Source organism: Petaurus breviceps, unplaced genomic scaffold, assembly GCF_028583685.1.
Source record: "Petaurus breviceps papuanus isolate PSGF00001 unplaced genomic scaffold, PetGlider_PUasm1.0 90808, whole genome shotgun sequence".
In the NCBI taxonomy this organism is placed as follows: Eukaryota; Metazoa; Chordata; class Mammalia; order Diprotodontia; family Petauridae; genus Petaurus; species Petaurus breviceps.
In genome coordinates, this window is record NW_027187349.1 from 1,741,549 (window position 1) to 1,758,822 (window position 17,274).

The window sequence follows — 17,274 nt, forward strand, 5'->3', positions numbered from 1 at the left end:
TTTTCCTATCATACCCTGCATCAGTTCATATAAGTCTTTCCATGTCTTTTGGAAATCATCTTTTTCTTCATTTCTTATACCACAGCATTTCATCCCATTCAGGAACCACCATTTTATTTAGCCATTCTCCAAATTATGGACATCTCCTTAGTTTCTAGTCTTTTGCCACCACAAAAAAGAGCCGACAAAAATATTTGCATACATAAAGGACCTTCTCCTCCTTTTTGCATCTCTTTTGGAGTACAGGCCTAGCAGTGGTATAGCTAAATTTAAGGGCATTGCACTGTTTAGTAACTTTTTGTGTATAATTTCAAATTGGCAAATGGGCAAAAAAGGAATATGACAAATGCTGGACTCAGTAGTTGACTCAGCAATACCTCTACTAGGTCTATGCCCCTAAAAAAAGAAAGAATAGGACTCATGTACGAAAAAATATTTATAGCAACTCTGAACAGTGCAGTGATCAACTATAATTCCAGGAGATTGATGATTATGCATGTTATCTGCCTTCTCATGAAAGGTGATAGCATTCAAGATACAGAATGAAACATTAATTTTTTTGGATATCGACAATGTGGGAATTTGTTTTCCTTGCCTCTATATATTTTAACAAGGGTATTTTTCTTTTCTTTTTTCAGGGGAGGGGGAGGTAGGAGGGAGAGAAAAATTAATGTTTGCTTAATCAAAAAAATTAAATAAGCACCCTGAGCATTTTAAAATTTATGTTGCCTCAGCATGATTTTCTTATGTGTGTGCATGTGTATGCACATACCTGTCCATCTGAAAACCATGTGTGAGGCAATATAATTTTCAAAAATTATGTTGCTTCACACATGGTTTCCTTATATGTATATATGTGTATGCACGTGAAAACTATGTGTGAGAAATACAATTTTATATATACAGACAATTTTATACAATACATACATCACCAAACCTGACTACTGCTGTAAATTCATTTTCTTGAATGCTATTTTAACTTTCCTATATAGTACATTAGATTCTAAAGTGTTAAAGTCCAAGTTTATTTCCTCGAACATGAACACTAAGAACAGATCACTGTAGAAATTCCACCACTGTCCATAGTAGATGGTACCACACAGCATTAAGGACGTTTGTATTTTTACTAATTTCATGGGACAAAATGGACAAGTAATTCATTACCTAGTTGCCAAACTTACAGTAATGATCCTATACATGTTGAGTTAATCTAGTCCTTAGATAGCAGGAACAATCTGTCATTGGGATGATACTCAGAGCCCTGGAAACCTAGTAGAACTTGTTGGAATTTATGCTTCACTAACGTAGCCTTCAAGAATTCAGCATCTAGGGGTGCAGAGCCAAGATGGCGGAGTAGAAGCAAGACCTTCCAGTGGCTCTGGCTTCCACCCTCCCCAATCCATGTAAAAAGGGGACTCTAAACAAACTTTGGAGCTGCAGAACCCACAAAATGACACAGAGAAGCTAACCTCCCGCTGAGGACAGCCCGGCAGGCCGGCAGGAATTGGCCAGCCCAGCTCCATGCCAAGGCTTTAGCCCCAGGGAGGGCCTGACCAGCCGCCAGCCAGAGGGACTCCAGATCAGCAGCAGCTGTGGCCATTTCCAGATTTATCAATACATAGATGCGAAGGACAAGGTGAGAGGCCAGTGCAGTCTGGACTTTGGGACCAGTAAGTGGGAGTGTGTGGCTTTTACCCCCGGGGCAAGAAACCGCTGAGTCGCCAGGGCCATGTGGCAGCTTCAGCTCCTGGCCTGCAGAGTGGAGGGGGACCAAGCACTAGTCTGAGGGGTAATTGCTCTTGCTTTAACCTGCTTGGATCTGGATTGCAGTCTAGGGTGGAGGTCCTGGGGTGTGTGTCCAGCTTGCCAGAGCGTGTGGAGACCTCAGAGAGGGCACCCATCTAATACCTCCAGCAGCTGAGAAAACCCCAGCGTTTGGGACGAAAACTCCCCTGTCTGGTGGCAGAGTCCTACTGTGGCAAAAAGCCCAAAAGTCAAATCATTGAGTGGCAAAATGAGCAGGCAGAGGAAACAAAGCAGACAGAAGATTCCAACATTACACTCCTATTTTGGGGATAAGAAGGAGCAAGGCATGGAACAGGAGGAAAACAGTGAAGTCAGTACTCCTGCACCAAAAGCTTCAAAGGAAAATACAAGCTGGTTACAGGCCATAGAGGACCTTAAGAAGCAGATAAGAGAAGTGGAGGAAAAATTCGGAAGAGAAATGAGAACGATGCAAGAAAATTACGAAATGAGAGTCAACAGCCTGACTGAAGAAAATAATACCTTAAAAAACAGACTGACTCAAATGGCAAAGGAGGTTCAAAAAGGCAATGAGGAGAAGAATGCCTTAAAAAGTCGAATTTGCCAGATGGAAAAAGAATCTCAAAAGCTCACTGAGGAGAATCATTGCTTCAGAATTAGATTGGAGCAAATGGAAGCTAATGACTTTATGAGAAATCAAGATGCTGTTAAACAGATCCAAACAAATGAAAGAATAGAAGGCAATGTGAAATATCTCATGGGAAAAACGACTGACCTGGAAAATAGATCTAGGAGAGATAATTTAAAAATTATTGGACTACCTGAAAGCCATGACCAAAGTAAGAACCTAGAAAGCATCCTCCAGGAAGTTCTCAAAGAAAACTGCCCTGATGTTTTAGTACCAGAGGGCAAAATAGAGGTCAAAAGAATCCACCGATCACCTCCTGAAAAAGATCCCAGAAAGAAAACTCCTAGGAATATTATAGCTAGGTTCCAGAATTCCCAGATTAAGCAGAGAATATTACAAGCAACCAGGAAGAAACAACTTGAATATTGTGGAAACACAATCAGGATAACCCAGGATCTGGCAGCGTCTACACTGAGGGATCGAAGGGCTTTGAATGTGATATTCCGGAGATCAAGGGAGCTGGAATTAAGACCAAGAGTCACCTATCCAGCAAAACTGAGTATCATGTTTCAGGGGAAAATATGGTCATTCAGTGGAATACAGGACTTTCAGGCGTTCTTGCAGGAAAAACCAGAGTTGAATAGAAAATTTGACATTCAGATACAAGAAGCAAGAGAAGCATGAGAAGGTAAACAGGGAAAAGAAATCATAAGAAACTTATCAAAGTTGAACTATTAACATTCCTACATGGAAAAACAATAATTGTAACTTATGAAACTTTTTTCAGTAGTTGAAGGGATTAGAAGTATGTGTGTGTGTGTATATATATATATATATATATATATACATATATATGTGTCTTTATATGAGGGTATGTGGGCATAGGAATACATATGTGAATATGTGTATATGCGTTTACAGGTATACATAGATAGAGGGCACAGGACCAATTTAACAGGAAGGGATGATACTTAAAAGGGGAAATTAAGAGGTGAGAGGAATATAATGAGAGGAGATGGGGAGAGACAGATTGGGGCAAGCTATCTCATACAGAAGAGGCAGGGGAAAATGGTTGCAATGAAGGGGAAGAATAGGAGGGCAGAAGGGAATGGGTCAACCTTATTCCTATTGAATCTGGCTTGAGGAGGGAGGGAAATACACTAAATAGGGGATCTCACCCTCCAGGAGAATTGGGGGGAAGGGAATGAGAGGGGGGATGATGGAAGGGAGAGCAGGCTGGGGGGGAGGGAAGTTGGAAGCACTCAGTTTTGAAAAGGGACAGGATCAAAGTAGAGAATAGAACGGGTGGGAGGGAAATGTAGGCAGTCTTTTACAATATATCTACTATGTTATTGTTTTGCATTAGCCGCACATGTACAACCTATACTGAACTGCTTGTCTCCCCAGTGGGGGTGGGTGGCAGGGGGGAAGGGAATGAATCTGGGATTGAAAGTTTTAAAATCAAATATTCAAATATATATATACTATTATTAATAACATCTTACATGTAATTAAGAAATGGGATGTACAGGCACTGAGGCATAGAGATCCACTGGAAAAGTCGAAACAGGTATGGGAGAAAATATGGGAGAGAGCAGATTGGAGGTCAGGATATCCTGTGGGACTGCTGTTTTGGGGGAATGGGTGGGGGAAAAACGGGGAGAAAATTTGTAACTCAAAATCTGGCGGAAACGAATGATGTAAATCAGAAGTTAATAAAGCATTAAAAAAAAAAAAAGAATTCAGCATCTAATGATTCACATCAGCATTAAAGCTTTAGAGTAGGAAAGTTCACATGGCTCCAAAAGAACAGTTGTTTGTGGACAGAGAAAATTCAAAACTTGAATCTTCGTGCTTATAATACAAAAAGCATTTACACTTTTTTTTCAAACTCTTATAATATTTACTCTGAACATTTGTGTATCACAATTGAAGATCCAATTCCTTTGCAATGTATTCTTGAGCCTCTGAATTCCTTCCCTGTTGCTTGGTGTTCCCCCTGGTGTGGTATTATCTGTGAATGAAGTGAATTTCTCATTGTGTTTCTAGCACATAGCAAACTTAATAGATATTTGTTGACTTATTGTTTGAAGTATTTTTTCTGCCTGTGGCTTTCATCATGTCCCCAAGCCTAAATCTGTAATCTTCTTTGTACAATTTTCAAATCAGCTTCCTTTCTGGTCTTCTGTTTCTTTCAGTCTCTTGCTCTCTAATCATCCTTCTCTTCTGTCTTCTAACATGCACAGAACTTTTTGAAGACACCTTTTGGCTCTCATATCCTATCTAGCTACATATCTACTTCTCTCCTTTTACTGCCTAGTTTTAAGACTATTTCCCTTGTTTTTTCTTCTTATTAGCTTATCCTTAATCTGTTGTTCCTTGTTATGACACTGTAAGAAAGCCCCTTTTCAGCTTATCTTTAAAAATATATAGGTTGTGCTGAGAGGAATATTTCATGAACTTATTATGTCACTCAGACTCTGCCTAGAGAGTTATGGCATAGTGAATAGAGTGATGACCTTGCAGTGAGGAGTACCCAAGTTTATATATCAGCAAGTAAGCCACGTAATCTTTCTGAGTCTCTATTGGGATAACATCACCTGTACCTCACAGAGTAGTTATAAGGATCTAGTGATATAATGTGTGTAAAACTTTTACTGTTGTCCAATTCCATCATTTTACAAATGAAGAAGCTGAAGCCCAAAGAGATTAATTGATTTGCCCAGTCTCACTCAGAAACTCTTCTGAGATTCAAAGCTGAGTCTTCTAACTCCATACCCAGCACTCAAACCAAGTGATACCACACTTCCTCCAAAATTCTGGTTCTCTGCCTAATGAACTGTACTCATTTATACATGAGTTGAGGCAGTCACATTTGCTAGAAATAGAAGTTCCCTTCCTCCTCCTCCAGTAACTATTTTAGTAACTTTGTTTTCAGGTACTGTTTGGCACTGCTGATGGGCAAGTGATTGTTATGGACTGCCATGGCAGGATGTTGGCACATGTTCTCCTTCATGAGTCAGATGGAATCCTGAGCATGTCCTGGAACTATCCCAGTTTCCTGGTAGAAGATAGCAGTGAAAGTGACACAGATTCTGATGACTATTCCCCACCTCAAGGTAGAAGCTGACTCCTTTCATTTTCTCTATTATTTTTTAAAGTAAATACATACCTACTATTAATCACAACCTTAAATGTATTTTGAAAGAGAAAAAAGAAGACAAACATATAGGGTTTCAAACTGACCTAGAAAAACTTCTAGAACCAATCCCTCCAAAAAGCAGTCCTCATGTTTTTGTCCTTGATTTCTCCTCTCTGTCTCTGACACAAACCCCTGGCCTAGTTGATTAGTCTTTGTTAGCACAAATTTCCCTGGCTATACAATGAGGGTTATGAAATGATACCTGTGGTACTATGAGGCTTAGCTGATTAATAGGTGTAAAGAAGTCAATGAAAAAATTATCTATTAATGTAGTAAATAATTTGATAGATTAAAATCCCTTTTGATTTTAAGATGAGGAACTTAAATTTTATCAGAAAAGGATTAGTTTTGCTTATACTTAAGGGTAGTTCTATCATTACAACAAAAGCGGTACATCCTGTTATGTTACATTGTTATAAGCAAGAGCTATTAGATATATCAGTTTAAGAAGACAATCTAATGCTCCTCTACATTTACTATTATAATAGTTTTTATACAGAATTTAACATGTTGTTTTTTTCCATAATAGATACTGATAGATGCTACAATCAGTAGACTAAACTATAGAGTACCCCTAAAAACAGGCCTTTGGTCTTTTTTACCGCTACTATTCTTTTTAATAGTACAAATATGTAGGGAAATAATAGTAGGGATAACATTTTGAGAAGATTTAAACAAAGACATTCCAAAACTCCTCTAAGTCAGCAAATTGATAGGTCTTTCTACTTCCCTATTACTGCACAGACCATCTGCTATAGATAAATGCCTTGGGTATATCTCCTTCCTGTCCCCTCTTAAATATTGAGGTGCAAATTAGCTTCTGCTACCTCTTCTCTCTTCAAAATCCCTCTTTACCGAAGATACTCAATGTTCTTATGCTGCTTCTTTTTCATCTACCCATGGAAGAAAACATTGTCATAAATTCATTCTCAGAAGTATTAGGATTTTAATGTATTACTTCTGTCTTGGGTGTCTGTGTTTAACAGAGGACCACAGGGAGCAGTAGATGTGTTTTTGTATATAAATATATCAATAAACACTGGCTTTTTATTTTATATAGGGGAAATAAACAACAACACATAGCCACCATTGTAACACCCTTAAGAATCTTAGTCTAGTGTACTCTTAAGGAATCATATAAGGAACGAGTAGGAGTGTCTAAGGTATCTGGGAGCAGGTTATTTTTGAATAGGTGTCTTTTAGCACTTCTCTTGTTATCCTGTCTCTTACTGTAATTAGAAAAATATGGTACTAATATGCTTATGTGTTACTTCATCCTGAACATTCAGCACATTTCTTCAAAAGAATCCCTCAGAAGTAGGTAGAGGAAAGTATATTACCATAGAATTTTGGAACAGGTAGTGAAATTAAAAATAATTAAGTCCAGCACTCTCATAATACACTTAAGAAAATGAAGTACATAGAAGTTAAGATACTTGCTTACAATTAAGATAGTAATTGGACATCACCAGACTAGGAATTCTGGTAATGAAAATCACCAGATCCTTTTTTCATGATTCCTATCCAGTGGTCTTTGTGATATACTACAATGCCACCAATGATTTCCATTTTATAGTTAGCTGAAAGACTTATGCAGGGGTGATCCATAATGATTTAATTTACGTTCACCAAATTATAGAACAAGTTTAGTGATAAAAAGAATTTGACACTGCTGCTCCTAATTGGATTATTCAGTTTATTCTCAAAAACATTGGGGTATCTTAAAAGAAAATAGAACAAATAACAAAATCTTGGCATCATGGCATAGTGTATTTAAGCGAATATAATGTAACCAAAACATTTTTAAAGTACCACAAAGAAGAACAGTAAAATTGATATTTTTATGGACTCCTGAATCATTTCTGAGTGGGTGAATCCCATGTAGGCCTTCTCATAACTAGTTCATAATGAGTATGGTCTGTGGATCAAGCTTTATGAGTGTATCAGAAAGTGTTAATGGTCATATCCCTGAGTCACACAGCCATGTGGGAGGGCTTAACGATTTTTCTAACCACGTGAATAGCATTTTTAAAAAAAACATCATTTATATATCCTAGAATTAATCTTTCTTCAAATCTGGTTACAGTCCCCTGTGAGTATTTGAAACCATTTTACCCCCCTGACAACCACACATGGGGCGTCACAAGGCACCAATGGTTAGAATCCAATTGTAGCACTATCTATAAGCTGTGTATCATATGTTGAAAGGCATCAGAAAAATAATGACTGCAGCGGCTGCTGTAGGCTAATATCCAGTAAATTAATTATTATGTGAAAGTTGTGAGACAACTTCTCTAATATAGGATGTTTGACTAAATAAAATTAAGATATTAGTATTAGCTCTCTTGTCTTTCTTGTATTAAGAGATTGAAGTATTCACTTTTTCATGTAATTGGAAACACAGATATTACATAGATAAATTAATCCATTTAGGTTCTATACTAAAGGATGTTTTTGGTAAGACCTAAGTTATCTTGAAGACACAGCCTTTGGGAAACTCTCAGACCTTTCTGATGCCTAAGAATTTTCCTTATTTCTTAGAGTCAAAATATATAAATTGAGAAATGAATATGAAAGTGAGAGAAATTCCAGAATAATGAGGGCACTATATTTCACTTGGTCTTTAGAAGGCTACAGCTGCTTTGTGGTCATGGGATTGAAACAGACATAGATAGCACTTCAGTCAGAGCCTCCTATATATGGTGGTTAGCTTTTTTCTTGTGTTGGAACTCTTACTATGCCATCCTCATTCTCTGCTTTTCTTCCTTTTGGGGGACACTCCTAACAAGAGTAAAAAAAATACTCTTTATGGGAGAAACTATATATTATAGAACTGTTACTTGTTAATATGAGGTTCTTGAATTTTCATAATGACTAAGAGGCCCTTTGTATAAATTCTCTGCGTTTTGCTTACCAAAATATAATCTCATTTTGATATTCCTCATGGGGCTTCTGAAATAGTCTACTACATTTCATACTGAAAGGACTTAGATCCTTTTAGGTCCTTGGGAGTGCCTTTGCCCCCAAACCTAGGGTGGTTAGGGAGACTATAAGACCTCTCTAGAAGTATGGGTATGGACTAGGAGATAATTGAGTTCCAGGCTACATCTTGTCTAGAAAAGATTCTGAGAGTTGAATTGATTTTAGGGCCCTCAGAAAAAGTAGTTTCCCTCTCCCTAAGCAATCATAACTTATATCTCAGTATATCACCTCCTTTTCCCTGGCAGTTTAGTTTATAGTGAAAAGTAGTATGCACTTATACTAAATGGGGAGCATCAAAATATATTGAACTCGTTGCCTTATATGAAAACATCCCAAGCTAGAGCCCATTATAAGTTTCCAGGTGTTTTCTGTGGATCTGTACTAAATTACAGCATTCTGAACCTGGATTTGTGTCATGTAATCATCACCTTTTGCTTACTCTGTGTTATTCTTCCTGCAGATGGTCCAGCAGCGTATCCCATTCCGGTGCAGAACATCAAACCATTGCTTACTGTCAGCTTCACTTCGGGAGACATTAGCTTAATGAACAACTATGATGATTTGTCTCCCACTGTCATCCGCTCAGGGTTGAAAGGTACAAAAGAATGAATCTGTCTCTATTATTGTCTTCCTCTCTAGCTTCCACATCTCACAAATCATGTGCATGCTTACTTTCCTAGGTGTGTATTTATTAATTCCTGTCATCTGGTGTGACTTGTCCTGTTCTTACTGGAGCAAATTTTTAATAAAGATCATATCCCAATTAGGTCCCTTATTGATGAATCAGTATCTGGTTTCATTTTCAAGAAATGTTTCTAATAATCAAGTATTAATTTCATTCATTCTTACTCTCAACTAATGTAAGAATGTTAAAATATTCATCTCCTGAGTGTACAACTCTTTCCCTGTACCTGGCTTACATTGTATTTATACTATAAATTGACTCTGACTCCTATCATTGCTTATAGCTACAGACAGTAAAGAACATGTGATTTTTAATGAATTACCTTGTAATTTTAAGATTCTGGTTGATATTTTAAAGAAAAAAGTCATAGTATTGTAATTTTAAGTAATTACTTAAAATTAACTAAGTAAAAATAAGTAAAAAACAATAAGTAATTTAAGTAATTATTGTAATTTTAAGATTCTGGTTGATATTTTAAATAAAAAAACAGTCATCACATAATAAAGTAGCCTTGAAATGCTTGCGGAAATTTTATTTTGTTTATCTATTACCAGTACCACTGATGTGAATGTAGTGGAGCCCTCACAAATAAAGTAGTGAAATACTGTTGTTTCAAGAATAAATCAGTCACAAAAAATAGTTCAGTTAGAATGCTTTCCATTTTAAAATTTGTTACTACTGGCAATACTACCACACATGATCTTTGGAAGATAATCACATTGTTTAATGGGAAGGTGATTCTGCACAGTGCCCAAGGGGATTGGGGGTGAAGGAATGTTAGAAAATACTACATGCCTGACTTTCTTTCTGTCCTCAGCTTCAAGTGTCCCTGGGAAATCAAGATCTGAATAAGATTAGGATTGAGACTAGAACAGTACACAGTCCCTTCTTAGCTTTCAAAATTGGCCATTGCCTTTAGATTAGATGACATTAGTACTTACTATCATGTGGTTGTCTTCTTGACTCCCTCCGCTGATCAGTAATGATACTAGTTATTACAAATAATACTGTCTTTGGCAGAAATACATCATAACATCTTTCATCTATTTTTAAAGAGACCTCCATTAAATGTATTGATCAGTAAGCAGTTAATAAGCACTAAGTTCTTGGCATACAAAAATAAAAAAAAAAAAACACCCTTATTTTAGTACCCCTCTTAGCTCATCCCAGTATTTTAAAACTCAGTTTTGGAGATTTCTTTATTAGATAATAAACTTCTAAAATCTAGGGACTATTTAAGAAGCAGTTATTTTTACAGTATCTCACAATGATCTGTATACACTGAAGAAATTGATAAATATGTTTTATCATGGTGGATCTATTACCCTTTTGATAAGCTCTTGGATAAGCTCAATGCTACATATTTTCTCTTCAGTGAAAAAGAATAGAAGTGGAAGTGTTATACAGATGATCATCTCTGGTCGATTCATAGTATACTATAATAAAGAATAATTTAAATTAATGATCTTATAAATACCATTTTAAACCTTTTTAGTAATCACTAATAATCTTTATTCAGCCCTTACCACAGTACCTTATACATCATAGGTAGTTGATAGTTCAGCTTGCTGAACTCTATTGATTTGAAGTTCACAGAAATCCTAGATCTGAACTTTATCCAGGTTTGATTGTGCTGAGTATAAATTACTATCCATCTTTTATACTTGTCTTTTCCCAGCATGCTTATGTATAGTGCTGCACCATATTTTGCTTATTATTTTACATACCTTATGTCTTTTTATTTATGTTGATTTTTGTTATTTTTTAAAATGAAGATTTTTTTCCATTTCTTTTGCACTAATGTCTGTCCAACTTCATGAAACTTCATTTGTACTATCATGGGTATATGGAATTATTATACTAATTGCTTGAGTAAAAAGATGAAGAGCATTTTATTGTATATACCATCATTTCCCTTCAGGAAATTACAATTCTAAGCTAGATATCATTTAAGGATTAAGAAAGAAAATAATAGATAAATAATAATAACTGATATTTCTGTAGGCTTTTAAAGTTTGCAAAGTGCTTTACAGCTGTTTTCATATTTGAGACTATATTCATGTTTCAATACAACTATATTCATATTTCACAACACCCCTATGATTTAGGTACTATAAATATTATCCCCATTTTTTAGATGAAGAAACTAAATCTCTAATTAAGTGATTTGCCTGTTTTCATATAGCTCATAAAAGTCAGAGGTAGGATTTAAACCCAGATCATCCAGTCTGTGTTTAGTGTGGTGGCTATCATGCTACTCTAGCCTCTCATAGTACCTTGAGACATTTTTCCAGATAAATAACAAATATAAATTTCACATCAATCCTTGTTTCTGGATTTTTCCCAACTGTTGTGTTCATTAGTCAATTGGTAAACATTTATTAGGCACCTACTATGTACCAGACACTTTGCTATAAGCACTGAGTTACAAAGAAAGACAAAAGACATATATGTTAGTAAAATCATAGGTAGCTCCTGAGACCCTCCAGTTTGCTTGGTTTTTTTCGGTCTAGTGTTAGCTGCATATTTAAAGAAACATTTTTGTGTAAAGTTTTCATGAAAAATTTAAACATTTAGCCCAGGTCCAGAACTTTTACAACATGGCTTATGTGACTATAGCTTAACATAAAATTGTTAATAGTTGTACTTTTATTGATTTTTAAATTTTTAGTATTGCACTGATTCTGCCTAACAAATAGTGATAGGGACCATATTTTGCCTTGTTTTTTGGTGTGTGTCACATGAATTGTGACACAATTACACAAGTACAAATTGGCAGCTTTTCTATAACTTAAGATGTTAGAGAGTTGCCTTGGAAACAGAGAGATTAAGTGATTTGCCCATGGTCAAACAACCATTATGTGTTAGAGTTGGATCTTGAACCTAAGTCTTCCTGATTTTGAGCCATCTCTCTATCCAGTACTACTCACTGCTCTTGAGGTTCAGAACTGCTTTTTAATATTTATCATTCTGGGAAGGTGCAAATGCATGGATTCATGTTAACTCGCAAACTACAAGACTATTTTTGTAAGGCAGAAAACCCATCAGTTTATAAAGACAGCAAGAACTGACAGACACAGGTCTTCCTATGTCCAATGCTGACCCCTGTCTACTATGCCATTGTTTTGTATAGTTCATTCTTATAAGATACTAATTATTGACTTCTAAATGCATCTCTAAAAGGTGAGACAGTTATTCTATAATCTCTACATTCAAGGATGTATTATGCTATTTTCTAATTATTCTCAATGCCATGTTTCAATCAGAATAAAATTTTTAGTGTGTGTGTATGTATGTATGTATATATTTCTTAATAAAAGAGTTAAGAAATAGAGAAAAAAGGAATTTGCTTTGTTTAAAACAAAATGTTCATGTGGCAATCTAATGGAAAATAATATGACTTTATGTTTAACTTACTTTGGTCTTAACATTCAGAAAAATTGTTATTTTGAGAAGACAGAACATTGAGAAAAGTGATTTACAAGATACAGCCTCTGTAGTTATTTCATCTACTACAAATACATAACAGATTCAGCTGAATCCCTGTCTAGAAATATAACGGAGCTCTTTCACTATGCTGCTACTGAAAGATAGAATCACAGTGATGTATATTAACTGTGTTGCATCAGATTTTTTGCCCTTTATAGTTATTTTTCAAAGGGTATAATTTAACATGTGGGATCTCCAAATTGACTTAAAGAGATGTTTTGCACAGTATTCTAATGTAGTAAAAATTACCTAGAGTGCATACTTTTGGTGAAACTATGATCTCTCTCTCTCCCCTCCCCTTCGTCCTTTCCCCCCCTCCTTACCCCCTTCTCTTCTTTCATCCTCTCCTCCCTTCCTCTCTCCCTTGTTTCTGCCATAGAGTCTCCATGTAAAAAATACTTAAGCTTATAACTCTTTTCTGTATATAAGTTTAAGGTGAATTAATTTTCTGTTCTTGATTGAGTATGTCTTTTGTTATTTCAGATGTGGTCGTCCAGTGGTGCACACAGGGAGATTTGCTTGCAGTAGCTGGCATGGAAAAACAGAACCAACTAGTTGAAATTGCCAATGGTACCTTTTTGAAGAGTGCCCTGGTAAAATTCTATAACGTTCGTGGAGAGCACATCTTCACTCTGGATACACCTGTACAAGTAAGGAAATATATAACAACAGGACACTGTTGTCAATTCCAATGTCTTCCAGTTATTTGTTGGAGTGGAAAAACAAACCTACTATATAGCTGACAACTATATAATGTTTTACAATTCATAATAAAATCTAACTATGAATATCAATTGGTAGATTACCTACATTGTGATACAGCTTATGCTTAATTTCTTTGTTTCATTAAAGAAATTCTAGAAACATCAATTTATTCTTATTGAGTTTACTTCTTCACTCCTCATCCTATCATATTCTGGTTTCCATTTCACCACTGTGCTGAAATCATTCTTCCCAAGGGTCTTAATGGCTTTCTTGTCTCAAAATACAAAGGTCTTTTTTTGGTCCTTATTTATACTTGGCTTCTCTGTAGCATCTGACCCTATTGACTACCTTTTTCATCATTAAATTTATTCTCCCTGAATTCTGTGACATTATATTCCCACAGCTCTCTTCCAGGCTTTCTGACCTATTTCTTGTCTAATTTTCTGACTCTTCATTTTTCTCAAACCATTTAAATTTAGGATTCTTTCACTTTATTTAGTCCTCTTATTTCCCTATGCTTTTCTCTCTTTCATGGTAAATTCATCAGCACTTGTGGTGTCATTTTATCATATCTAAGTAGACTACTCCAAATTTTTTCTCTACACTCCTTACTTTTCTTTAGCATGCCAGTTCCTCCAACTTCCTGGTGGATATTACCACCTAGACGTCCAACTACACTTGAGAGTCATTCTGTCCAAAACTAAGTTGCTTCCAAAAGATTTGCCCTCCCCCAAACATCTGTTTCTGTGTCACCACCATCTCCCAAGTAACATACCTCAGAGCCATCTTTGATCTTTTTCATTCTTTCTGTCTACCCCATATTTAATTATTTGTCAGATAATGTAGATTATACCTCTGAACTATTTTTCCCATTTCTTTGCTTTTCATACCAGATCCATCATAGTTAAGATTCTTTTCATATCTTGCCTGGGTTATTATAATGACTTCCTGACTGTTCTTATTGTTTATAGTCTCTTTCTGCTTTCATCATAAGAATTTATTCTGCACTTACTATACATATGACATTATCCCAGATGCTGGGGATCCTCATACTCAAATGAATATGTGATCCTGTAAGTGTGAATATTCTCTCCAATGTTGCAGATTGCAACTCATTCTTACTTACCCATCCTGTGCATCTATTCACTCTATTTTCTCATAATTTTGCTCTTGGACGCCTTACTCTCTTGACAATATGAGGATAACATAGAAATACACATCCCATCCACAGGTTCTTCTTCACTCTTGACATATGACCAGACCATCTCTTTTTTGATCATACTTTTCCATGATGAAATCCTTAGTTACTATATGTTATGTGTTGCAGCCTTGTACCTCCCATTGTACCTCCATTGTCTTCTCAGTATTTTTCAGTTTTATTTCTTCAGAGACAGTAGTCTTACGTGACTCATAGACATATAACATAACCAGCAGACTATTGATATGAAAAAGATGGGCTTGGGGGACTGTGAATCTAAAACACGGCATGTAAATATACATAAATCATATGAATCAATATATAAATCATATAGATCAAAACTTTGGATATGTTTGTTAGTTTTACTGAACTTTTTTCCAACTCTTTTATTCTTTGTTATGAAGGATGGCTCTCTGTGTGGGTGTGAAAGAATTCAGCATAAAAATAGGTGATATTTTACAAGATATAAGTGAAATTTTATTTTTTAAAAAAGGTGGGCCTTTATTTTAGGGACAAGTTTGAAATCATTGAATGAGCTCTCTGATTTTTGAAAGTCCATCCAGTCTCCTTTCTTCTTCCTCCTGTTTAATTACGAGTAGAATCTGTGTTCATTTGTGATTTTTGTCCAAAAGTGTCCATTAATGGTGGGCAGGCTTTCCAATAGGTTGTCCATCTAGATAAAAGTCATAGTCTGGACAAATAGGGTTTATTAACTGGTTTGTTTGTTTGTTTTTTCCTTTGGATACTGGTTAGGCTAAACTCTTTTGAGTGGGTATGCATCTCATACAGAAACCTCTGCATTGTCCTGGGCTTTGATACAAGCAACTACATGTCTTTTATAAAATAAGAACATCTGATAAACCTCAGCATCCATAGAAAACCCCTTTTTAACTTAAATTCTGCACTGGATCTCTTCTTTGACCTTTGGTGAGCATGTATCTCCCTATCTTATTCCTTATTTGATAATTTTGAAGACAGTAATTAAACAAGTTTACCTTTCAATTCCTTCAAATAATTTTGCATAATTTTGATGTATGCTTGTGAGATAATTTTTAATGGTGCATTTTACTCTAATGAATCAAAAACTTTATCGTAATCAAACAGTAAGTACAGTGATCTCTTCTATGTTCTCCATATGTCAGTAATTGTTTTATTGTAAAAATGTGGTCCCTTATAGAACATCATTTGCCAAAAAAACTTGCTTATTCTCTACTAATATCTTCATCAAGAATGCCCTTGATGCATATATAAATTATCCTCATAAAAATTTTATATAGATGCTGTAACAGGCTGCAGGTTTGGAATTGGAACAAAATGAGACACTCATAGGTAATTCTGTTTTTAATAAAAAGTTTTCTTGCCATAGCACAGAAAGGATACTCAATGAGGATACATTTTACCTGGTTAACCCAGCCCACAGGGCAAGAAATTCTTATAGATAATTTTGTTTCTAACATGTGGGAAAGTAGGTATATGGATCAGTAGTATTTGTTCTCTCATTTGCCTTTTTTTCTTCTTTCACTTTTTTTGTTAATAATACAGTCACCCCTCTGAAACATAAACCTGGTTGACCCTGGGCAAACCACTTGACCTATCAGTATTCTTTTAAGACTGTAAGTTACTGACAAGGTACAGGCATACATTAGTAAAAGGAGTTACCTCTGCTTGTGAAATAAGACAACTAGGGGGCGGCCAGGTGGCTCAGCGAGTAAGAGCACTGGCCCCACTGTCAGGATGACCTGGGGGAAAGAATCCGGGCCCAGACACTCAGCACCACACTCAGAAATAACTGGCCATGTAACCTTGGGCAAGTTACTTAACCCTGATTGCTTAAAAAAAAAAAGAAAAGAAATAAGACAGCTAGGTGGCTCAGTGGAAGGGCTTTCAGAGCATTGAGCAGATATCCCCTGTGGAGTTCACATCTGGTCTCAGATGCTTGCTAACTATGTGACCCTGTGCAAGTCAATTAATCCTGTTTGCCTTAGTGTCTTATCTGTAAAATGAACATGAGAAGAAAATGGCAACCACTTCAATATCATTGCCGGAAAAATTCCAGATGGGATCAAGAAGAGTTGGACATGATTCACTGACAAAACAACAGTAACATGCCATTGAAAAGTTTAGTCTTTAGCTTCTATCCCCTTATAAACTTTGGATTTTTCCATTTCTTTGCCATATTCTCCTCCTTCATACACCTTGTGAATTTCTCCCTCAGTACCCTCACAGTTGTGAGTTACTTAGCATAGATTGTCTCTGTGAATACTCGTTCTTATCCAACTGCTTTTCCCATTTTTCTTCTTCTTCATGCCATTTCTGCCTTTTATAAGCACACCTAAGATTATGATATTAAGAGTCCAAATGTAGAGGGTCAACTTTCTATGATGGTGAAAAGAGTTTGTTACAAAAATCTTTTTCTATCCTTTGTTATCTTCTTGAGCTCCTTCCTTAATGACATTTCCCAATTGGCTCTCTCACCAGATTTTCTTCAAACTGTTCTTTCTTGCTGCTGCTTTTCTCTACTTTATAATTATGCTCATAATTATATGTGTATACACATACATATATGTGTGTGTGTATGTATATATATATATATATATATATATATATATATATATATATAT

General features: G+C 35.8%; 1 protein-coding gene across 3 annotated transcripts in view; it reads left to right on the plus strand.

Moving 5' to 3' along the window:
* Positions 1–17,274, plus strand: part of TULP4 (TUB like protein 4) — a 294,458-nt gene that overhangs the window by 208,934 nt on the left and 68,250 nt on the right. For all 3 annotated transcript variants that reach the window (XM_069070313.1, XM_069070312.1, XM_069070311.1), the window contains 3 exons: positions 5,331–5,511; positions 9,037–9,171; positions 13,234–13,400. In XM_069070313.1, the coding sequence (XP_068926414.1) occupies positions 5,331–5,511; positions 9,037–9,171; positions 13,234–13,400 (483 nt within the window). The remainder of the gene's footprint in view (positions 1–5,330; positions 5,512–9,036; positions 9,172–13,233; positions 13,401–17,274) is intronic.